The sequence below is a fragment of the Haliotis rubra genome, unplaced genomic scaffold (genome assembly GCF_003918875.1).
Source record: "Haliotis rubra isolate DU_JTF1 unplaced genomic scaffold, ASM391887v1 Scf92, whole genome shotgun sequence".
Lineage (NCBI taxonomy): Eukaryota > Metazoa > Mollusca > Gastropoda > Lepetellida > Haliotidae > Haliotis > Haliotis rubra.
The window spans coordinates 657954-684038 of NW_025767657.1; the positions used below are offsets into that span (position 1 = coordinate 657954).

The 26085-nt window shown below is 37.0% G+C and overlaps 1 protein-coding gene across 1 annotated transcript in view; it reads right to left on the reverse strand.

Annotated features, from left to right (window-relative positions):
* Positions 1-1941: 1941 nt before the first annotated feature.
* Positions 1942-26085, reverse strand: part of LOC124264320 (sodium/calcium exchanger regulatory protein 1-like) — a 43641-nt gene continuing 19497 nt past the window's right edge. Inside the window, exons 3-4 of the mRNA XM_046699073.1 lie at positions 24179-24277; positions 1942-3821 (exon numbers count right to left, since the gene is read on the reverse strand). Coding sequence (XP_046555029.1) covers positions 3771-3821; positions 24179-24277 — 150 coding nt within the window. The 3' untranslated portion in view covers positions 1942-3770. The remainder of the gene's footprint in view (positions 3822-24178; positions 24278-26085) is intronic.

Genomic DNA, 26085 nt, shown 5'->3' on the forward strand with positions numbered 1-26085 from the left:
AAAAATGATATTGTTCGATGATAGTTTGACTTTTACGGAGTTGTCAGTTTGTTCCAGAGAACTCAGAGGAGACAGCAATCCTGGCTGTTTGAATTGAACAATGCTGTAGTGGCATTTGGTGGTGTGACATACACAGTTACATACTGAGAATGATTAACACAAAGAAATATTAAAATTTCCATGACTCCTAAATATTGAAAATGACTCCCAAAATAAATATTTTGAGTGACCATGACTCCCATTTTTAAAAGTCTGTGTAAAACCCTGTCACTATGAGTTTCAGTGAAGCGGTAATGTTTAAGACCTGCATCACTAGGGGCTCTCCTCCACAGTAAGACGACATTCTGTGATACAACTGGGCCACGTTTCACATAGCGATCTTCGTGCTATGAATATTGTATCTCCCATACTTTAACATACAGTCGTAGCACTAATATCGCTTTGTGAAACACGGCCTGGGGTATTCGTAAGATATGAGGATTAAACCCAGTGCATTCACTTACTGCATGTCAACATTTATTATCAGTCGTATTTTCCAGGGTCGATCGGGTGGCCTAGTGGTTAAAGCGTTCGCTCGTCACCCCAAAGATCCAGGTTCAATTCCCTACATGGGTACAATGTGTGGAGCCCATTTCTGGTGTTCCCCACCATGACATTGCTGGAATATTGCTTAAAGTGGCGTAAAACTACATTCACTTAGAGTTTCAATGAAGCGGTAATGTTTAAGACCCGCATCATTTTGGGCAGTACACCAACATTCTGTGATACAACTCACTTTCAGAGTTTCAATGAAGCGGTATCTCCCATGTTTAACATAGAGTTACTAACTAAGATCGCTTGTAAAATGGAGTACCCCAGCTCATTCAATACCAAATATAAAAGCCCCATAATTAAGCCCAGGGCTTAAATTTCTAAGCCCATGGGCATAATTTCGAGTGGGCTTAAATATGGGAAATCCCGGTACTGCTTGTCAGCATTTATTATCGGTCATATTTGTCCAGGGGTGATAGGGTGGCCTAGTCGTTAAAGTATTCGCTCGTCACCCTGAACACCCGGGTTCAATTCCCCACATGAGTACAATGTGGGACACCGGTACCGGACACCGGTGTTCTGACAAGGGACACAAACGAACTGTTGGAGGTAGCAAATGACAACAGATGTATTTATTGGTATAATGCAGTAATCTGATATGGCCACCTGTCTGTAATCAAATCTGGAATGGACAGTTCAGTGGTTGATAGACTGACCAAGGTGTTTTGGAGGATACAGAGAAAAATGATAACTTGGAGAAAACTTCATGGCTGAAAAAACTTGCTGGAGCCCAGTTGTAACAGAATTAATTCAAAGTTTTGTTTCCATCTGTATAAACACAGCTGCATATGCCACCAGTGCATCAATGTCTTAGCAAGGATTTTCAGTGTCACTATGACCAGCTTTCAGTATAAGCTTGGGCAAGCTAGTCATCCATAGTTATGTCCCTCTATCCAGTTGGGATCCGACGATTGAGTTTGAATCCAACATCTGTTGGGATTATGATTGTGATCCTTGGTTTCAGTGACAAAGGTCAAGGACTCTCCCACCACATCTGATATCAGTCTTATGACTGAAATACTGGCATCAAACCCAACTCACTCACTCACTACCCGTGAAGATCCGGGTTAGAATATTGATCTTCAGCAACCCATGTTCGTCGTAAGAGGTGACTAACAGGATTGGGTTGTCAGGCTCCCTGACTTGGTTGACACATGTCATCGGTTCCCAATTGCGCAGATCAATGCTCATGCTGTTCATCACTGGATTGTCTAGTCCAGACTTGATTATTTACAGACTGCCGCCATATAGCTGGAATATTGATGAGTGTGGCGTAAAAGTAAACTCACTCACTTACTCACTTGCATTTCTGCTGTATTAAAAAGACAAAACAAACCAGACAGCAAACTGTAAGATTAAATATTTTATTGCCATAGTTAATATGCTAAACCGATACCAACATGACAATGTGCCTTGCAATTCTCTACTGGGACACCACACGGTGTCTTTATCACAATCTCCCACAATCCTAACCTATGTAAAACTATACATAGCAATAAACAATGGTAAGAAATTCACAATTTGACATCCTTCTGAAATAAATACTGTTCTAATTCAATATCCATACTGGCCCAAAAATTTAAACCTGTTATTTTGTAAAAAAATTATGTTACCATGGATACAGTTATATGCACTAAAGTGAGCTCAATGAAAAAATACTGTGTAACCCTCTCTTACATTTTTGAAGCACCAAGACACTTAAGTATATATTTGTCATCACAAAAAATTAAATATTACCCACAATTATTAATTGAAGCATTTAACATCTTGACGGAAAACTTATAAATGAGAATGTAATCAATTATTGCTTTCAAATGTATACTATTCATCTTTCAATTCTTCATCATAAAAAGTAAAAATAATAACACAGTTAATAAAAATAAAATGTGTTTCCTTTTCTTTTCCACACAAGTTGCTAAATCTTCAACGTAACAATCAATGGATAGGATGTAAAAAACACTCATTGTAAAGATATCTATCTTTGGTTGGATTAAAAGTATATTAACAAAATTGTTGTAAAAACATAAAACACTTACATATTGGTAATGATATTGTAAAAAGGAACCTTGACTTCGTGAATTGATTTTTAAAATATATGCTGACTAGACATTTTTATGAGACGGGGTCAAGTTCCTTTAGCTGCTGAATAAATAGTCTCAGTTCTACATCTACCAAACTTGAAAACAAACTAATTCTGCAGTAGACTATACTAAAGCATTGTGAAGAATGTATGAAACCAAAACAAGATAAAATTCAGTGATAGCCTCAAAAAGCATGTGCAATGTTCGTAAGTTGTCAGGTATTTGTTTGCAGTATTCTGAAGCATCAATTCATAGAAATTGTTAGGTATCACCTGTTGGTAAATGCTGAATCACAGACCCATATGCTTTATCTAAACCAGCAACCGTCATTGCCATCAGATAACAGGCATTGGTCTAACTGTTAACAACCATTATCCAATCAGATAATGACCATTATCTAATTTAATAACATATTTTCCCATCAGATAACAACTTATCCAATCAGATAACCATTATCCGATTCGGTAACAACCATTATCCTATTGGATAACAACAGTTACTGACCAAATAAATGACACATGCTATCCCATCAGACACCAATTATTATCCAATCAGATAACAACCATTGCCACAGTCAGATTTAAAGGACTGTATGAACTTCAGAGTTGTTGAAATGACAAATAAACCATATCTGTTTTGGTTGGCAAGAGGTCTCTGATTAATTTCAGTTCATCTCAGAGAAAGGTGATGGTGTTTTTTTGTCAGTATAATCATTAGAGTGATGAATTGATTACAGAAAAATAATTCTACAAGTTGTTTTTTGCATGCTTGGTCAAACCCATTCAAATACTTTGGAATAGTGTAGATTGTGATTATGCTAATTTCAACATTTTTACATTTTTTCTTGAAGTATAAAGTCAAACAACACAATTGCTTGTAACAGTGAAAAATATATGTTGTTAGGTTATTGACATTTCTGAAATACAATCCTTCTCCTGTTCCTGGAAATAAAAGACTTCTCCAGGGGTATGGTTCTTGTGATTCAGCGTGACCAACACATCTCCAAATGATCAGCCAATCAGCAGGACTCATGCACTGATCAATGGAAGGAAGGAACTGGTCGATGATGTAAGTTGACAAAATGTCTTCAAGGTGTTGCTATTCTCTCTGGTATTTTCGTGTGCAGGTCACTCCCTTTGCTGTGAGTGTCTGAAGGGGAAAGAAGAGGATTCAACAAAGATGAATTACATGAATAAATGAGTAAATTAAGAATGAAAAAAAAAGAATTTAAATAGACGAATGAAGAATGACATTGAATGAATATGATGATGAATGAAAAAATTAGCTAGAATGAATGATGAATGAAAAAATGAGCTTGAATGAATGAAGAATGAAAGAAATTTTCAATAAATGAATGAGGAATGAGTTTGCATGAATGAAAAATGAATGAGGAATGAACGAAAGCTTGAATAAATGAATGAATGAAGATTGAGCTTGCATGAATGAAGAATGAGTTGAATGAATGAAGAATGAAAGTAAGAGCTTGAATGAATGAATGAAGAATGAATGAGTTTGCTATGAACTGCACACTCAATAACATTCCCATGGCCCATTCTACAAACTGATCTAAGCACTGCTACCATCACAAGCCTACATTAAGTCTGGGAGTTATGAACACCTTAGCACTAAGATTTCTTTGTAGAATTTGGTCGAGCTATGAAACACCAGCCTATAAAGCAGGCCTACCAAAGAAAACTTTCCCACTGTGCAGAAAAACGCAGAAAAGCTCACATTAATCGTGGAAATGGCAACATAAACATAATACCTTGCTACTGAAACAGTAAAAACAGCAACTTTAAATCGCTAACACTGCATCATAAAACGAGGAGCCCGCAACTTCGATTTTGTGCATGCGCACATGGAAGAGGAAGTCTCGACCGCATGTTGACATTTTCCAGCTTGGACGAAAGTTACAATCCTTTTTAAGTATTTCTGTTGTGTTATTTGGCATTTATCATCATGATACTTGTGAGCACACTTGTTTAGTTTACTTTCCATTCGTATGAAACGATTGACAGCAATTATTTCGACATATTTAATACTTTTTCTACGCGAGGCGATTCACGGTTGCTCGGAAATTGGAAAGAAGCCCGGATGTGCAGTAAAGGTCAAAGTTCGCTGATATAAAAATGTTGCAGTTTCATAGTTTTTCGTTGCCGTTTTTACTGTTTCAGTAGCGAGTGGGAAAGTTTTCTTTGGTAGGCCTGTAAAGGCTCTTGAGACAGACATGAGCATCAATCCCCAAGTCTCCTCTTATGACCAGCAGAAGGTCAAAGGATGCAGTTCTAACCAGGAATCACCTCAGAATACATGCTTTAATGCCATAAGCTCAGATATAACAGGATTAATTTACTAAAGTTTTTGTTTTCATCTGTATATACACAGCTATGTATGCCACCAGTGCATGAATAGCTTAGCAAGGCTTTTCAGTGTCACTATTACCAGCTTTCAGTATAAACTTAGGTAAGTTAGTCATCCATTTCATAGTTATGTCCCTTGATCCTGTCAGGATCCGACAATTGAGTTTAAATCCAACGTTTGATCAGATTATGATTGTCTCTAAACCTGCATTATGTTGCCTCTCATTACGAGCAGAAGGTCAAAGGATGCAGTTCTGAACAAAAATCATCACAGAATACATGAATGCATTAATGCCATAAGTCTCATTTTCATGAATAATGCCCACAAGGAACTCGAGAGCTTATATATGGTACCAAAAATGTGACGCATTAGACACAAAATGGTGATCAGCTATACACAATGGCCACTGAGAATAACAAGAGATTACTACACAAGTGTCCATCAGAGAAAATATACCTTACAATTAAATGTTTCAAAACATACAATTTGAAACAAGTTGTTAGGTGAACGGTATATGACCGGCATGTCTGCAGGAATCTATGTTTTACGATCCCTATTTCATATCAAGGAAATAATGCATATGTTGTCTGTTCTGAGATCAGATAACAGTAAGAGGCGACATCTGGCTTACGGCTTTCTACTCATACTTAATGTAATCCTTTACAAAAATAGTTCCTCCATATCTGTAGATCATCAAAGCATAATGGTAATACAAGCTAATTAAAATTTTAAAAAATGAACTTATCAAACATTCTGAAACCATGAGGTTTTCACAAGGATGTAGTTTAATTTGACTAATGCATGATAATGAATCACAATTAGGAGTACACTGTCATAACTGACCTGAACAATTAAAGAATACTTCTATATGGTCATATAGTTAAAACATTTTGATTCTAAACTTATTTATTTTCAAACTAAATTACCGTTACAGAATACTTTTACAGATTCAGACTGCTGCAGAAATATGTAATGGACAGTCAAAATCAAATTTAAGAGTTTTTATAGTGACAAAAAAACCCAACAAAGTCTGCATAGATGTCCAAGATATTTTTATGGATTAAACTTCTTTTTAATTTCTCTCACGACGTTTGAGACCATTCCAGGTCCCTTCATCAGGTGAACTGATGGGACCTGGAATGGTCTCAAAACGCTGGAGAAAGAAATTAAAAAGAAGTTTAATCCATAAAAATATCTTGGACATCAATGTACAACTTCTAAATGCCACTGAAAGACATCAAAGTCTGCATACTTTCTACAACAACTTGTGAAAGTCCTCGTATAATATCTTCCTGATGAAGGAATATGTAATGATTAAACAGACAAATCCAATTTAAGAGTTCTTTCAGTTACAACCCCCAAAAAACAAAACAACAAAACAACAACAACAACAAAAAAAGACAAAACCAACAAAGACTGCCTACTTTCTTTGGTCCCTCAGTCTACGATACCTGTAACAACTGGTGAAAGCCCCCCTATAATCTCTTCCTGATCTAGGACTGTTTCAAGAATATGCCTATGAACAGTCAAATTTACAGTTCCTCAACAGTTCCTCCTGTTTTCAATTACAGTCACAAACTCGCTACGTTATTTTGTCTCATAGTTTAACTACACCATCTTAACAACGGATGAAAGCCCTTGTATGTTATCTTTCTGATATCAAAGGCACAGTTGAAATCCGTTAGTCCTCTCTGTTATCACTGATACTACAGCTTCCAGGATCCTACTTAATCTTAATCTCATAAACATCAAACACAAGGATATGTCCACTGGGGGATGTGTCAACCAATCAGCATTAAGATTTCTAAATTCTTGGCAAAAGAGGGAAGCATTCAGAGGAGCATATCTGATACCTGCATCTTGAAAAGGAATGTAATTGAGAATCTGAGGTGTCGAAAATAGTAAAGCTGCATTGCTATATCCTCATGGATACATATATGTGATACATGCTACCATTTTGGAGCACCACGGTTTCTACACACTGTAGCTGGATTTTACTGATAGTCAATTATATAGCATTGAATTAACAGGCTGTATGGTTGATAGAGATCTAATCTGTCTCACAGTCCCTGAACCACACTATTTTCCCTACTGTACTGCCCTCCTAGTCTGTATCACAGTCCCTGAACCACATTATTTTCCCTACTGTACTGCCCTCCTAGTCTGTCTCACAGTCCCTGAACCACATTATTTTCCCTACTGTACTGCCCTCCCTGCAATGCTAAAGCCCTAAATGTCTTAAAAGGTCACATAAACCCTAGGGGTACAAATACATAAATCACTAACTGGCATCGTTATAAATGAAACCCCGTAATTAAAACTACTCATTTCGACCTTTAATTGACTTAAATCGACCTTTTGACAACAGTGCACAATTCTCACCCGCGAACGAAATTTCAACCAATCAGAATGGCGCTCTGTGACGTCATATGAGGAAATAGCTTTGAGAGCCGATGCAGAATTCATCTACATTTTAGGGGTAAATTATCTCGTGTTTACAGGCTTGTATAAACCTGAAATCGTGACAATTGTTGTGGAAAAATGAAAGCTATATGTTCTCACAATCTACTGTCATTTAATTTTGTCTCCTGCTTTGCCTAGTTTCCGAGTTACAACTTGTTTTCATAGACGATTCTGTCAAAATCGATTGGTGTCGTTAGGCCCTATTTGTATAATGACTGATCCAAATTGATCCCATTTCTGTGTTGTTTTACCTCGATATTTAATCATGTCATGTAAAAATCTGTTTGTATTCTCAAACAGTGTCGGCCCATAAGTTTTCACATGCAATACAGCAATTAATACTCCCTCGTTGTAACCCGTGTTAGGTGGTATAAACCTACACATGTTATTTGTCATCATTCACTTGATGGTCAGTTAATGAATTTAAAACAGGTATAATTAGTGGTAACACACTTGAGATTACCTGACAAAGGTTCCCATTTGGCATTTCTTGTGTCTGGAGTAAATATTCAACATTATAAACATCGATCAAAGGATTAACCGATAACACGCTGATTGATTAATTACTTTTATCTTACACAGCGGAATTGTCAAAAGGTAGTGTTTATGTATGTAGAGTTACTAATCTATACTGAATACACTCTGTCGTGTCGGTGTCTCGCGTAAAAACAACGTCCTTCTTTCAAAGGATTAACCGGCAATACATTGATTGATTGCCCATTATTGGCTAACTAAATTACTATATTTTTAAAGAAAGGCGGACATTATGCAATTAGTTGCCAGGTGTGCTATCTTGGGTGACCAATGAGACTATACACCAATACCTGAAAAGATTTATCACTTTTTCGTATATTAAACTGTTAAAAAGACACATCATTTGGAACAGTTTTGTGGATATTGATGGATACATTCCTCGAACAAGGTAATGGCCTGATATTGTTCCTATAACTTTAATCTGTTTTAATTTTAATATTTGCATTTTGTTTTATTCATTTGTCGTAGCATTCAACAGAATCATTGTTTTCCACTGCGTGAAGTGTAATGAGACAGACAACATGCACTAGGGTGTGTGTGCGAATTATGATTCACATTGGCAAACTATAAAATGTCTAGATATTACAGTTCTGTTATAAATTCACTATAAGTATCAGCAGATCGCGTCTGCTTTTTATTTAGTTTCAAAATGCATACAAGTGATGATAATAAACTAATTAGGATTATAAGACCAAATATAAAGGCGCACATTGACTAGTATCTACATACTGGTGAGTGGACATTAACCATGGGAATGTAGCAAAGAAATTTATCGGCAGCAGTGATTGTGACCCGCCCCCACCTCGCTTCGTGGAAGAAATCGCTATGTTATAAGTTGTGTCATGCAAAATCCGTTTGGTTATGATTCCAATACATATTTAACAACGAGTAGAAAGTAGTCTTGATTTTCTAACTTGATGAAAAACAAACTATAATCTCATGAATTCTAACAGATTTTTTATTTTTTAAAATGAAGCCCTGTCGGGACAATCCGCCAGTCTGAGGATAAATGGTATTTAGGTTTGTTTTCACTGAGTTTAAAATCAAAACTACTTTCTCTACTGGTAGTAAATATGTATTTTATTGATGGCCAATAGGATTTTGCATGACATAAGTATATCATAACAATTTCTCTCGTGGCAGCGAGGTGGGTGTCAATATAATACTACTTACAATATTATTGTTACTTGACCACAACCTCACTTCCGAGGAAGAAATCGTTATGTTACAAGTTGTGTCATAGAAAATCTTTATGGTCATCAATCATATGCATATTTTACTACAACTAGTAAGTAGTTTTGATTCTTTAACTTCCGTGGAAGCGATCTGAACACAAGTAGAGATGTCGTTTCAGGCTTTAAGTCATTCCCCAGGTTTAAATCTCCCATCTCACTCACTGGGGGGTTCCGTTTCAATTTAAATGGGAATATTTCTTACTATCAAAATGATATATATTCAGAGACTAAGCGTTTGTCTGATAGAGATGGGATGTGGTTTGTCTCATGCTTCAAATACTTGTTGTAATTATTAATATTTCATTGAATAATACATTGTAAAATATTCTTCTGAAAAGTAACCTTTTAAATATTCTATGGAATAAACATACACCAGGCCTCGATTTAGTGCTTTGTTACTTACACTGGTGCAACCCAACATTACAAAGTGCAACCTAATTATTAGTCTAACTTGCACCAGGTGCAACTTAATTTTTGAGTGGATAAACTCTGAATAAAACATCTAAATAATTCAATAGCATATTTCTTACATTACATACTGCAATAAAAGCAGAGCAATTGGAATTTGCCTGGTGCAACTAGTTTTTTATTTTAGGTTGCACCTTGTGCAAGTAGGTTGAAATCTCTTAAATTGAGCCCTTGCACACACACACACACATTGAAAATATTCCATCTAAATCGTATTGTAAAGTATTCACACACACACACACATTGAAAATATTCCATCTAAATCTTATTGTAAAGTATTCTATGGAATAACACACTGTCAAGTTCTCTCTATTGCACTGTCCAGTGTTGAATAACACATGATGAACTGTTGAATAACCAAGACCCACTGTTGAATAACAAGTACACCTTCTTGATGAACAGACAAATATGCCACGACCAGTGGTCAGTTAAGTGACTGGTGGAGCTACCTCTGACATGTGGTCAAGACGTGGCAAGGTGATGAGATTATCTATGGGAGAAGGGACAGAGCAGGTGCTTGTGTTTGCTGGACAAACATGGCACAGTGGACAAACATAACTTTACACAATGGCTGACAAGAGACAATGATGTAGTCACCATTGCAGTGGAATGGATTTTATCAGAACAATAGGAATTTCAAATAAACTGCTCAAACTATATTCATTTCAAAGGAAGGTGTACACGCTCTTACTTCAGCCATAGACCCCATTACATTAGCCACGGACCCAAATAACGAGCCACAAATCCCTTTATATTAGCTGCATTAGCCACAGAACCAATTCCATTAGTCACACACGATTTTCTACAGGTAAAACCACTGATAACTACTTCTCTACATATACACGTGAAGGTCCGGGTTAGAATATTTATCTTCAGTAACCCATGCTTGTCGTAAGAGGCGACTAACGGGATCAGGTGTTCAGGCTCGCTGACAGGGTTTATACATGTCATCGGTTCCCAATTGTGCAGATCGATGCTCATGATGTTGATCACTGGACTGCCTGGTCCAGACTCGATTATTTACAAAATGCCGCCGTATAGTTGGAATATTGCTGTGTGCGGCATAAAGCAAAACTCACTCACTCACTTCTCTGCATGAAATCAGTCAAGAAAGAAAAAATATCTCCACAAAATGTAAATGAAAATAACAAAAAATATGAATTATTTCATAACGTATATCTCATGACCATAAACTTCATCATAACAACCCACCATTACTAAGACTGCCACTTCTACACCAATATTCATTTCATAATTAGATAAAATGTATTTATTTCAGCATGCGAACCAACTCTAAAACTTTTATCATTGTATAAGAGCTGCCATTGATATAGTTCATAGAGAAATACAAATATCCAAGAAGTAACTTGGGGCAAAAGTGCCCAAAAGGTATGAAAGAAATCAAAATATTTCACATCAATGGCGAGAGGTGACATTAATAATTCATCCTATAAACAATATTTCTGAATATAAATATTTTAGCCAGTCCTACTTTTTGCACAATTAAGTTAATTAAGAAAATACTAAATTGTCATCTGACACAAAATCGGTCAGAAAAAAGAGCCAACTGACACCTCAACTCAAGTATATATCTCCAGACAAGTGACAGGAAGCTATGACTGAAAGTCTCAAATTGTCCACTGCTGGTCGACCTTGTGCTGCACTTACACCACAAGGAGCGGTGATATAATTACATCTCCCTCATGGACATTATCCAAACTTGAATCAATTTCCTGTTGATTACATTAACAAGCTGTGTAGGAGGCAGTGTGCGGAGTTGTGTAACTTAGATGTGCCTGGACATTTAATGGCTGTCGGTTCGAATCCTGGGTTAAAATGATTCAGTCTTTCCCCATGCAATGTGGATCAAGCATGGAGATCCAGGTTAGAATTGGTCTTCAGCAACCCATGCTTGTCTAGTCTGTCATACAGTCCCTGAAATAAATATATTCAAGAAAGCCCACGCAAGTCTTTGTAAGAAAATGTGGCTAGTCTAGATTTCCACAGCTTCAGGAAAGTCTCAGGGCTCCTTTTCATTACATTTTTTTTCGCAATGAACCTTTTTTACTGTAAAATATGTTCATTTCAGAGACTAGGTGTTGGTTTAATGCTTGTCGTAAGTGGCAACTAAGGGATTGGGTGGTCAGGCTCGCTGACTTTGTTGACACATGTCATTGTATCCCATTTGCGTGGATCGAAGTTTTATTATGATGTCAATCACTTGATTGTCTAGTCCAGACTCAATTATTTACAGACCCCCGCCATATTGCTGGAATATTGCAGCATAAACAACAACCAATCAAAGCCAAAGTGGTTAATGGTTATGACCTGCATCTCTTTGAAACTTGCTCACACATCAAGGAGTCATACTGTCTAAACTGGGCACTTAACCCAACTCACAACCTCGGGTGAGGCTGAAATGATGCAATGATACTCTTAGATGATACTAAATGTTCCCTAATTGTTTTAAAATCAAAATGTAAGCAGAATTGATTATTTTGGATGTGAAAATATTTTAAGTATCTAATGTTAATATTCTTTATGGTAAATGAATTAAACAATTCTAAAATTATAATGTGTTTTTTTAAAGTTCTAATGATTCATAAATATATTTTCAAATGTTTAATGAAAAAGTAATTTAAACAGTATAGATTGTACAGTACACACTGAAATATCAGTCTGAACTCCCTGAGAAACATACTGACCCATGAGCCCATTACAACAACATGTTCTTCAAAATAAATATATTTAAACAATTTGTTGAAATGAAATCAATGACGAAAACAGACCACCGCCTGCATCAGAATCCTTTTTGATTCCTCGGAACAACATATGTAGCATGGATGAAGAAACGGAACAAACAAGAATCAATAATATAACCACATACATTTATTCTAAAAAAGGTCACATTGACCTATTGAGAATGTTTAGCAGAACATATTAACATATAGTAAGTCCATAAAATGCGAGTCATGCTTCACAGGCATTAATTCTCTGACAAAAATAACAAGGAACCCACTCATTGTGACATTGCATCATCGTGTTTATCTCTCCCTCGCACTGAAACCATTACGCTTTCTTTTTAACTTTATCTCTTTAGCCAGCCCTGCTTTCAGCAAGTCAACCTGAGTACACATCCAAGGGTGAAGTGACACAGACTGGAATGGCGGAATTGGAAGTAAAGAACATTTAAAAATTAATGATAAAATTGGGTGAACTAGTTTAACGGCTTGTAATTAACGATTTGTACAAGTGGTTTTATTTTAGAACCACTTGAAATAATTACCGGTAGATATCACAACAAATCATTCTGACGAATTGCTTTTTACATGCAATCTGAGGGATTAGTATTGCTGCTACTTGTAAGGAGATAAATGATATGGCTGTGAAATCGTCCATCCATAACTGTGATTTTATCAGACTGTGAGCATAATCAAACAAAACTGTTGCAGGTTGCAAAATAAATATGGATCGGTCTGTTCATCTCTTGAAGAAATAAGCTAGAGTTCACAAAAAGTTAATTCAGAATTAAAACTTATTACTTTCTTAATCCTACTTGCTGGATTAATATTAGCATATGCAGGGGTTTAGGTAGTACCTCTCCGAGGGTGATATTCAGCCCCAAGTCTAAAGCAAATGTCACTGTAAATTCCCAAGTTGGTATTAAAAATCAAACAAACAAAAAATCCATGTATATGACCAATTTTATAGCTTTGTACTTCATGTAACCTGTATTTCATTGACAAAAAGTTTTTATTGCTCAGTTTTATATTATTGCACATACCTCAATCTCAAATATACAAAGTTAAATAACTATGAATATATTGATTTCCAATTTGACTGCCAGGTGTTTATATGTTACTGGAGGAATGCTTGACAAGGCGCTATGAAGAGTGGGGAAATTTCTAACATCTAGGACTTCATTAAACATTGACAATTGAACTAATATCTATTCATGATAGAAAACCTAACTTTTTACCTAAAGAAATGTTATGTCATTGATAGCTTTCATTACCTTCCATGGTGCAAACGTTCATCATCAAACTGTTTTGAAAATGAGGGACAGGGTTGAGGGTAAAGCATCCACTTTGCACACCAAAGGATTCAATTAGGACAACAATTTTGTTAACCCTTATCATGATTTTGCTGGAATACTGCCCAAAACAGCATAAATGTTATTTACACTTGTTCAAAATGCATTCACAATTAATCAATGATATTTTTTTTACCTTTCATTCTAATGACCACTTGGTCATCTATATCTTCTTCCATTCACTGTCAACCTATTACTAACCCAAATATTCATAAATGGATAAAAAAGGGGAAAACAGGGGAGAGTGTTTACACAGCATGAATTCTCACAGAGAGAGAGAGCCAGAGAGAGAGAGAAAGAGAGAGAGAGAGACATGCATGCATGCAAGCACACATCTCACTCACTCTCTCTCACACACACACACACACACACACACACACACACACACACACACACACACACACACACACACACACACACACACGACGCTATGCTTCATCTTACCACACATCCATCACTTATCCCTTACCATCTATATTGATCAAATCACTTCTATTTACCTGCTTTTTGCATTAATGTGTAAAGGACGTTGGTCTCATTTATTGATTAGCTGATTAACAACCCGAGTGACTCATGGTCTGATGTACACCTTTCATAACAAGACTGCTCATGTAGGACATTTCACTGGCAAGATAAGCATCACGGTGTGCCTGGTGACATAGGCTGTGTGTTTATCTAGTACAGCTGTGAGTCATTGAACTTAAGTGTAAGACTCGGCTGTCTGGTGTTTGTAATTACTTACTTCAGGCATGGTAGTGAGTGTAAATTAATGAGAATGAAATTGTCACAGGAGAGTGTGGTTGTTTTATGAGCTTATAAAACACTTACTTGTATCTGTTCACTGTTAGATTTATAGTGTTGATAAAACTTGACTTGATATATATCTTGTGACAAATGGCTACCCATTTTGCATTTACCCGAACTTGGAAGTCTGTCTCTCTCACTCTCTGTCTGTCTGTCTGTGTGTATGTGTGTGTGTGTGTCCCTTTGTCTCTTTCTCAATGTCTGTGCGTATCTCTGTGTGTCTCTCTCTCTGTGTATCTCTCTACGTGTGTCTGTCTGTCTCTCTCTTTGTCTCTCTCTCTGCACGTCTGTCCTACTCTGTGTGTGTGTGTGTGTGTGTGTGTGTGTGTGTGTGTGTGTGTGTGTGTGTGTGTGTGTGTGTGTGTGTGTGTGTCCCTGTCACAGGCAGACACACAACTTCCATCACAGGCAGAAACACACAAACACCGACAGACACACTGGTGAATATACCAGTTCTGTATTCACTGTAACTGACACGACACGTTCAGCAATAAATCTTCTCCAACAACCTGTTACAAGAGTAACATATCACTGTTAACACTCAAAAATCGTGATGACCATCTTTTTCTTTTATTGCCTACATGTAGAGGAGCATCCTGATAATATCAAAGCCGTAACCTTTGCCTTGGTATATCCTATGACAAAAACAACATACGGTATAATGAGTGTCATATAATTACTGCAGCAATTAGCTCTCACACAGGGAGTGATCAAGTGTAAACAGTGCGAGGAACTTTTCACAAGCCTCTACAACTCAACATACATGTATTTGATACTTGAGCAAACGCTATAACATATGTATACTCAACTGTATGTTTTTTACATATGTATATTTTTTCACATTGCTAATGTGAATCCATCATGGCTATTTGAAAGAACTAGGACGTTATTACCATCTCTTGGACAGTATATATTTCAATATCTCGAAAATGGACATATTTGGACATTTCAAAATGGAGAATTAGAACAGTTTGATAGTTAATAAAGTTTGTTCCCAGGCACTATGGTATCCTGCCAAAATTGGTGTACTGTCAACAGAACATTTCTGTGCTCTCAAAGGATTTTGCTGTGTTTCTTTGTTTTAAGGAAACACTGACTCTTATAATATTTTCTAAAAATGGATAAGGGACCGCTCATAATTAATGGCTGGGGGTGGAGTGTCACTGATTTTGTACATGACATGCAGGGGGGTTCACATATTTTGTACATAAATTTAGGGGGGGTCATCCACATTGTACATGCTTCTCCATAAAAATCATCATCACCCCCTCTAACCATAAATTATGAACAGCCCCTAAAGAAAGTTTTCTGATTTTGCTCATATTTTTTAACCTGTCAGTATGATGATAGCATTTTACACCAATTTTTTGTTTAAAACAAGAATCCAATATTTACTATTTTTAAAAAAAACAGCCAAAACCAAATAAATTTTGTGTCGTAGCTTACAACAAGTTTTTTTCTTATACTTGAAAAGAAAATTGACAGAAAATCTGATCATCATTGTATTTCTTTTCACCTATTAACAAGTATTTAACAGTAAAATTATTTAAGAGAGTAAAACAGGTTTGGGCCTCACACTTGTGTACATACAGATACAGTATATATCCATAGGTCTGAAAACATACATGACTAGCTCCAGCTTATCTACTATCTGAGTAAATACATGTTTTCCTTCAACTGTCAATAAATCAATATGTTGAAGGCTCTGTGACTACCATGGTACAGTAAATTAATCATACTCATTTTGTAGTCAAGCAAAACACAAATAAACAGCATGGTGCAATACTATTTTTTCTCCACTGTATCTATGTACACTTCTGATAACTGGAGCGGTGGGGTAGCCTTGTGGTTAAGGCGTTGCTCATCACACCAAAGACCTGGGTTCGATTCCCCACATGGGCACAATGCGTGAAGCCGATTTCTGATGTACCCTGCCGTGATATTGCTGGTATATTTACACTACGCCATTACTGTAATACATAATCATTATCATCTCATGAAGATTAAAGTTGGTTGTCTCCAAGTGAATTGCAAATAAAATTCAAGATGGGAATAGTCTAGTATATGTCAGTGGGGTACAGGCCAATCAGTACTGTATCTGCTATTTGCTATTTTCATATCCATATTATATTAATATATTTTTACATTCATGGCAACTATAATTAAATTCAAATTGTGCCTTGCTTTCCATGCGCTGTTGACAAGATCATGATCTCCATGTCATAACTCTCCATTTATAGTGATGCTCATTCAAAGACACACAGTGATATCCATTGTAACATTCATGGTGACATGAGTTGGTCCCTGCCTGGCGCTCGGCATTCATGGGTACAACAAGGACTGGTCGGCTCGGAGTCAGTATAATGTGTCTGAGTGGGGTATTCATGCCTAACTGTGGCATGGTATCTCAGTGAGCTAGCACTATAAAACCAGCTTAAGTCTGGGCTAGTACAAGCAACTGCATATGCATATACATATACACACACATGCACGTCGTCATATGAGTGAAATATTCTCAAGCGCGACGTTATAAACCCAATTTCACCTCACCTCACCTCACCTCACACGAGTTGAGACATTCCCACCCAGTGAGCTATCTGAAGATCTGGGTTAGAATTGCAACCCATGCTTGTTAAAAGACGACTCACGAAATTGGCTGGTCAGGCCCACTGACTTGGTTGACAAGTCATCATGTCCCAGCTGCGTTGATCCATGCTCACGCTGTTGATCACTGCATCCTCTGGTCCAGACTCAATTATTTACAGACCGCCGCCATATACATGTAGCTGGAATATTGCTGAGTGCGGCATTAAGCGACAAACAAACCCTTGTCCTAATTATTCTAACATCAGACATCTCATGTATTTTTACGAACATGCATATAATTTAAATTCTGTCCTAAATGGTAATCCAAACAAAAATGTACTTGTAAATTCTTTCATACTACAATCTGTCCAATATTGCTGAGCGTGGAGCTACTGACAGACACACCACAAACACACACCGTAAATTCTTGTTTCACGAGGTGACAGGGTGACCAGGTTATCGGTACTTGAGGATCTGAAGGCACCAAATTGTGTTTACTCAAGTAAGCTATTGAATTAAGCCTTTCAGGCCCTTGCAAGTATAGATTACCATCTCAAATATCTAAGGAGATTTTTTGTAGAATTGCAAAATTGGATCAAAGCAATCAGTATTTATAACAGACATCCATGTTAATAGTGCATGTATTTCATTCTGTCAAAAAACAGTTATGTCTAAAATATTCATTCATTCTGACAATAGGAAAAGGTAAAATTTGTGAAATTTGTAACATGTGCTGCATATATAGCTCAGCACCTTCAAAATATCCACATTAGTATAGAGGGACATAGACAAACTCTGCAAAGAAGAGTATTAATATTAAGAGCACTTTACTTTTTAAAATATATTTATTTTTACAATTTATGGATAAAACATGACGGAAGATAACCTCATATTTTCTCTGTTAGTGTGTACTTTCATGAGCCAATCAAGAATTGTATTTTTTTAAATATTTGTACAACTTATAGACAAAACTGTTCATCGAAGAGAACATCATATTTGTTCTAGGTTAGAGTGTACTTTCATGAGCCAATCAAGAATTTTATTTTGTTAAACATTTCTACAATTATGGATACAATGTTCAACGAAAATGCCATACATTCTCAATGTATGTTAGTGCACACAATTATGAGCCAATCATGAATTTTACTTTTTAAAATATTTCTGCAATTCAAAGATGAAATGTTCAACGAATATATCAGACTTCCTCCATGTTACATGTACATTTCTGAGCCAATCAATAAAAGCTGTGGACATTTAAATATTTTCTTAAATTTCCAATCAATTAACCAAGCACTGCCATGTGGCATATTACTCATCCCCGACCCCCAAAATTAACACCCTACAAAAGTTTTTAGGTGTTTGCAGTTTGCTGCGCAGAGTTGTGTCCCCTTGGAATGACAGGACCAATGGGTTTGGGGGCGTGGTGGGCGAGCTGTCTAAGGCGCCAGGCTAGTAATCCAGCGAACTTGGAGGTGCCGGGATCGAGCCCACCTGTGACCGGGTGTAAAAAACCTTGGAGTCAACTTTGTGTGCAGACTCTTTCAGTGTTGTCACAACCCCTAGTGTACAGTACACAACCCTGTGCACTTAAAAGAACCCACGAATCCGTTGGTAGATGACCAAATGGTGGCAACATGAATACGTGCAAACACCTAGTTGCGGGTACAGCAACGTGCAGTAAACTTGGACTAAGTACTGTGACTATGTGTCCCAGTCCACCCAGCTGTGAATGGGTAGCTCGTCGTAAGGATGAAAAGCCACATTAACTTGGTGCGCCTAGTAGGCAGCAAGAGTTGTATGATCCCCAGGGAGTTGAGATTGAAAAATATGATGTGCCGTTGTGATGGATATCCAATGATCGAGGGAAAACAAAGCGCCTTTGAGCAGTTGTACTGGATATCGTCGCTATACAAATGTTTGTATGTATGTATGTATGTATGTATGTATGTATGTATGTATGTATGTATGTATGTATGTATGTATGTATGTATGTATGTATGTATGTATGTATGTATGTATGTAATGGGTTTGAATCCAAGTTCACCCTAATGCTATTTCTTAGTAGCCAAGTAGCAAACATCAACGGTCTGCATCATCTTGGATTTTGTATCACATCAAGCTGACATACATGATGTCATAAACACTGTCTGAAGCAGTGTTAAAGCTAACACACTCACCATGCCCACCACTGTTACCACTCTCTTCGATCTAGTCTTCCATGACAGTCCAGTCTACTATGACAATGGCAGATTTACAAGTAATTGTTGGACCAGTTGACACTGACAGATATATAAGTATTTGTGCTGATACTGTCAGCTGTTTGGCAGAGGACGGGTTGGTTTGAGATCAAAGGTTTACATATATGTTCTGAATAAGTAAAAATAAATTTGCTCTTTACGGGAGTCTTGCTGCTCGTCAGAAACATGTCAACAAAAATTAATTAGGTTCAGAGTCAAAGAGTATACCACAGTATTACTATTAGTAGAACCGCGGTATTTTGCCTTTGGTTCAGTATATCGTAATGCAATCCAAAAATTGGTATTTTCGTTTTTTCTAGAAATTGAATCATTTTGTCCAAATCTATTCGTTTCTTTTCTGTATTATGATCATATCTCATATACCGAACTGAAACGGACTGAACCGAAGGACTTGTACCACAATATGTACCGTAACGTGGTAAGAGCACACCGTTACACCCCTACTATGGTAGGGTTTCCTTTCTCCCCTCTGGCAAGTTCTCCCCTTCGCCCTCAGGTGGGTTCTACCCTTCCACTCTGTTAGAGTTTCCCCTCCCCACTTCCCCACTCTAGCAGGTCTCACCCATCCCCCCCTCTCTCTCTCTCTTCTCTTCAGATTCGCTTGGTACTTGTGACCCTCCCTAACTTCCACCTGGATCTACAGGTGACTCAGAAACGGACTGATGAATTGCAAATTTTATCATTGTACAAAATTGCCACATAAATATAAATAGTACACATGTTTATCATTTACTAATACCCAACAGCTTTCTTATACAGTCAAATCCCGATGAGTCGAATGCCGGTGTCTCGAATATTATGCATAACTCGAAGTACCTGTCGGTCCCGACCATTCCCTGTTATAGTTGTCATCATTTGAATACCGGTTACACGAATTCGTCTCATAAATACACACGATGACTCGAGAAAGGAAATTTGGTCCCATGAGATTCAAACAACAGCAATCTTGTATACATAAGCCGAAGTCAGTCAATGAGAAGTTGATTGGTGTAGCAAACTGATCCAATTAACAAACCAGCGCTCACACCTTTCCGCCTTTGAGGGGTGAGTTCAAAAGGCAGATTAGTGATTTTACGGAAATCACTGTCTGTGCTAATCAGACTGGAACTGATAAGGTGCCCCTATTAGTGATAGGGAAATCATTAGGTAAACAAATGCTTAAGCGGAGCAATTAGGACTGGATCATCTTTTTTTCTACCCTCATAGACATACCTATGTCTCGAACACATCGATAAGTCGAATTTCTTACTTGGTCCCCAGAGATTCGACTCATCGGGATTTGACTGTATTTGAAAATTTTTCGGACTCCACCAAAAAAGTTCTTTGAGAAACTATCATTAAAATATTGACACAGTTCACTATTTGTTACGAGGGAGGAGTGCAGAGAAAGGGACAGCCAGGTGTTAGAGAAGCACGTGCACAAGTGCCCACCAAGTTATTGATTCATTAGCCTGTGCTGTGCCGTCTCCATCCTTTCTCGCACACCTGGCTGTCCCTTTCTCTGCACTCCTCCCTCGTAATAAATAGTGAACTGTGTCAAAATTTTAATGATAGTTTCTTAAAGAACTTTTTTGGTGGAGTCAGGAAAATTTTCAAATATAAGAAAGCTGTTGGGTATTAGTAAATGATAAACATGTGTACTATTTATATTTATGTGGCAATTTTGTACAATGATAAAATTTGCAATTCATCGGTCCGTTTCTGACTCAAACGGACTGTAATGTATGACTTGTGACCAGCCCTCTGCCCCCCCCACCCTCTGCTGGGTTCCTGTACCACATATGACAGATGCACATAACAACATGTCAATCACTGTCAGACATCATTCTGTAAAAGTACCATCATTCTGATGCAACAGTCACCACCTAAAAGACCTTCCCATCAAATTTAGAAATTTCTTTGAGTGGCATTTTAGATGTAAAATATAGAACAAACTTTATGGATAACCAGCTAAAAATGTCACCTTACAGATTCTTGTACCGTTGTCAAGCATAATGGAACATGAAGAAGGGGAAGTGTATATACTGGATGTAACAATGTAACAAAGCACCATGTATACCAAATTGCACTCAGAAATATCAAACATTTGCTGTCATCTATTCAGATTAAATTATATAGTTGAAGGATAAAAACAAGAATCTGTGTAAGGTTTTATCCATAAAGATGACAGGTGAGTTAATAAAGTAAGGTTTTGAAACAGGCCACTAATTTAATTAATTGTCATCATTGCAATGTTAAAAATATGCTGCATTATTAGTTCAGCTATTGAATCAGGGTGTATTCTCAGCTCCCTTGGAGTCTACCTATTTTTAATGTGATGATCCATTTATGACATACAGAAATTCTTATACTGATAAAAAGATGTTGGGGGTTGCAGTTCTTTTAAGTTCCTAGGATGCTATTTACACTGAGGTATCATCATGTTTTAATGCTTGTACACAGATCGGGATGTCTGCCTCGATGCAACTTGTCAGGGGGTGTCCCTTTCTATAGCAGCATGGTAAACTTAATACATTTAGAATGTTAACATTTTGGAATATCAATACTTTTAGAATATCAAAACATTTAAAATATTAACACATTTCAGATATTAACACATCTGGAATAATTAACAAATTGGAATATTAATACATTTTGGATATAAATGAATTGGAATATTAAAACATTTAGAATATTAACACATTTCAGATATTAACACATTTGGAATATCAATACACTTCGAATATTCATACATTAGAATATTTTCGTATTTATTGTGGCATACTAATGTCCATTATTACAACAATACATTTCTCAAAACTAACATACCAGAACAAATGTTGTTGTCCTAATTATTTGCATTGATCTAACACTTGCACATGTTAACTTGTGTTTGCCTATTGCACCCACTCTTTCCTCAGTCGCAGTATCCACACTTAATGTTGATTGTGTCTGTGACTTTTTGAGTGGGAGAGTTAATAGCAAACCTACGACTCATATTTCTTTATATATACACACCATGCCTTGCCTGTAACTGATGCTCACATAATTTAGAAAACCCACTTATGAGTGATGCATAGAATTTCAAACTGCTTGTCATGTTTCATGACAATTTCCTTTTTTCTGACATTAAAGCTCTGGTTTAAGCGACCAAATTATATATTTAGAACAACCTACTCATAATGAGATATAATCACATCTTGCAGCTTGTCAATAAGGTCAAGGAAAACTGATTTCTATGGATAGTCAACTTCTTTATTGCAATGAGTGCGACGTTTCGGTGTAGGTACTAACACCGTTATCAAGCAAGTGATACAACAACTGAAGCAAGGAGAATATATACATAGCTGTATAGTGAGTATATACAATTATCAAGGTTGATTAACAAGGTCCTTGTTAATCAACCTTGTTAATTGTATATACTCACTATACAGCTATGTATATATTCTCCTTGCTTCAGTTGTTGTATCACTTGCTTGATAACGGTGTTAGTACCTACACCGAAACGTCGCACTCATTGCAATAAAGAGGTTGACTATCCATAGAAATCAGTTTTCCTTCATCTTCACAACTTCTAAAATGCCTCTCAAAGAAATAAGGTCTCTTGTTAAAATATAAATTGGGGCTACTGAAATTAACAACACTTTGCCTGAAATTAACGAAATCTTTCGCACATCAACATGAAATCAACATGATTCGGTGCAGAGATCAAATTATTTACATCATGCAGCGTGTCAATAAGGTCTCGTTAAAATATAAATTGGGCTACTGAAATTAACAACACCTTGCCTGAAATTAACACAAAATGTTATGCACATCAATATGAAATCAACATGATTCGGTGCAGAGAAATTGATCACTGTCGCTTACAGGATTGACGGGTAACATAAACTCAGCCACATCAATGCACTGTGTCAACAATGTCACGGCTGTCTGCGGAGGAACTCCACCCATCAGACTTGTTATGATTTATTTGCTAACTGTGAAGTTTGCTGAGTAAATAATCTGACAAACTTAGGCAATGTATATATATTAGCTTCAATGGCAGCTATTTAAAGTTGATAAATATGTACTGGGTGACCCAGACAGGCTAAGTCATGTTGGAAAACGGAAAACATGTAATGAAAAGATCTGTCTCATGTCTGAACTTTGAATGTGTGTCAGCTTATAGCTTTCAACGTTATCATGACCACGATCATATTACTATTTGTTATTTATAGTAAGGGCCTACTATTGGTGAACTACTATTGAAGATTGTGGTGCTACAGTTGAAAACCTACTATTTGAGGGGCACTACTGAGGAACAACTATTAAGGTGCCACCATTGAAGAACTATATATACTAATAAGGGACTACTATTAAGTGAGTGAGTGAGTGAGTGAGTGAGTGAGTGAGTGAGTGAGTGAGTGAGTGAGTGAGTGAGTGAGTGAGTGAGTGAGTGAGTGAGAGTGAGTGAGTGAGTGAGTGAGTATGGTTTTACGCCACTTTTAGCAATATTTCAGCAATATCACGGCGGGGAACACCAGAAATGGGCTCCACACACTGTACCAAGTGGGGGAATCAAACCCGGGTTTTCAACATGACGAGCGAAAGCTTTAACCACTAGGCTAACCACTAGGCTAGGCTAACTTCAATAGTAGCCCCAGCACAACAGTTTCAGATCACGAGTGAATAAATGGATCAGTTGTGTTTCTATACCTCACCAAATGATTAAACAATTCTTACCATAACCATATCGTTGTTATTGTAGTCTCTTACTATCGTTGAGTCGACATCACCCTTTTGTTCTAATGTTAGTTTCTGACCATCCAGAGTGGCTGTTGTCTGTAAACAAGAAACAGATATTGCTATAGCACGGGAATTTGTACAAAAAAATGTATGCCACAGGGATTTACCTCGACTCCCAGAAACCCCTAATTGTTAGTTATCAGTTTAAAGGGTCCTTACTAGGGTCTTGTGAGTAAGAGTGAAGAGAACTGTAAGTTTTGATAATTTCTTTAGGGCCTGGAGTAAATCATTGATCATGTAGACTGATAGGTAACTGCACTGAACGAAACTTAACTGCTCTTAGCAACGTCATAGATGTGTTGTGGGTCCAGTGAATAATATTGTGCGTCCCTATAGATGCAGTGAATTTTTTTTCTGCATCCATTTTCTATACATTTGTGTACTGGGCGTACATTTGGGTGTCTCATAAAACCCGGAAAACACAAACCTCTCAGTTTGTTTTGGGAATATCTACATTTCTACTTCTTCTGGCAAATGTGGAAGTAACTGTGAGTTTAGTTTTATGTCGCTTTTAGGAATATTCCAACAATTTCATGGTGGGGAGACTAGTTGGCTTCATACATTGTACCCATGTTGGGAATCGAGCCTGGGTCTTCGGCGTGATGGCTAACACTTCAAGTCACTGTACAATGCTAAAGTCACTGATAATGTCTTTCACTAATGAATTCACTGCTGGGCAAAAATAGATATTCACCCATGTTTGATCGTGGCTTGTCATGAATCAAACAAGATGTGTTTATCGGATTGTAAATTATTTGTCAGAGTTGTATTTTGGACCTCAGATATCCACTGCTTTGGTTATCTCTGTGATTTAAATAAAAATCTAATCAGACTTTCAAACACAACTGATGTAATAAATTGACAAAACTGCATAATTTACATTCAAGTACTATGAATTGCATAAAAAAGAAAGGACAAATCCCTAACTATCCAACTAATTTTGAGATTTCCATCAGAACCATAAAATATATTGTTAGGGAATTAGTATGAATAAAATAGGATCTGTGTGTACAGTGTCACTGTCAAACCCTAGTTCACAATATACAGAGGATATTATATGAGTGCCCATGTCATACTATGTTTATGCTCTCGCTTCGGGAAATACCAACATTTAGGCACGAGTGTCGTAAACGTAGTATGATATAGGCACGAAAATGATATTCTGTTTATTACTGAAATCGTCAAATGGAGGAAAACATACCCAAATCTACTTTCAAACATAAGCTGGCCGCATGTAGAATGCAACGTCATAGAAGAAACATGACGTCATAACATTGTTCATGTCTTCACGTCACCATGACAAATTGATATTTTGCCCAGGGATTGAAAATATGAACCCCAATATTTTCGCTCTGGTAGGTAATAAATCACAATATGTATTGCTATACAGATACCTGTATGGCAATATATTGTAATACAATTACCAGTACACAGCCCTACCACTTACTGAAACCAGATCATGGATCTGGTGCAGACCAGCCTATCAACATAATTGTGAGAAAAAGGATTCAATCACACATTCACAGATTTCTGGTATGCCAAAGGAATGCAATGGAATGCCCCAAACAAAGAGACCAAAATTGCAACCACTAAAAGGAACTTGAAAAATCACAACAGAAAATGCAACTTTGACAAAACACGACAAAAATTGCACCTTTGACAAAGCGCAACCCAAATTCCGACCTTGACAAAACACAACCACTAAAAGGAACTTTGACCAAACAAGACTTAGACAAGACATGACCAAGTTTGCAAATCTGACAAAACACAACCAAGTTTGCAAATTTGACAAAACACTAGTCCGTCATACAGCCCCTGAAGGAAATTTATCCAAGAAAGCGCAT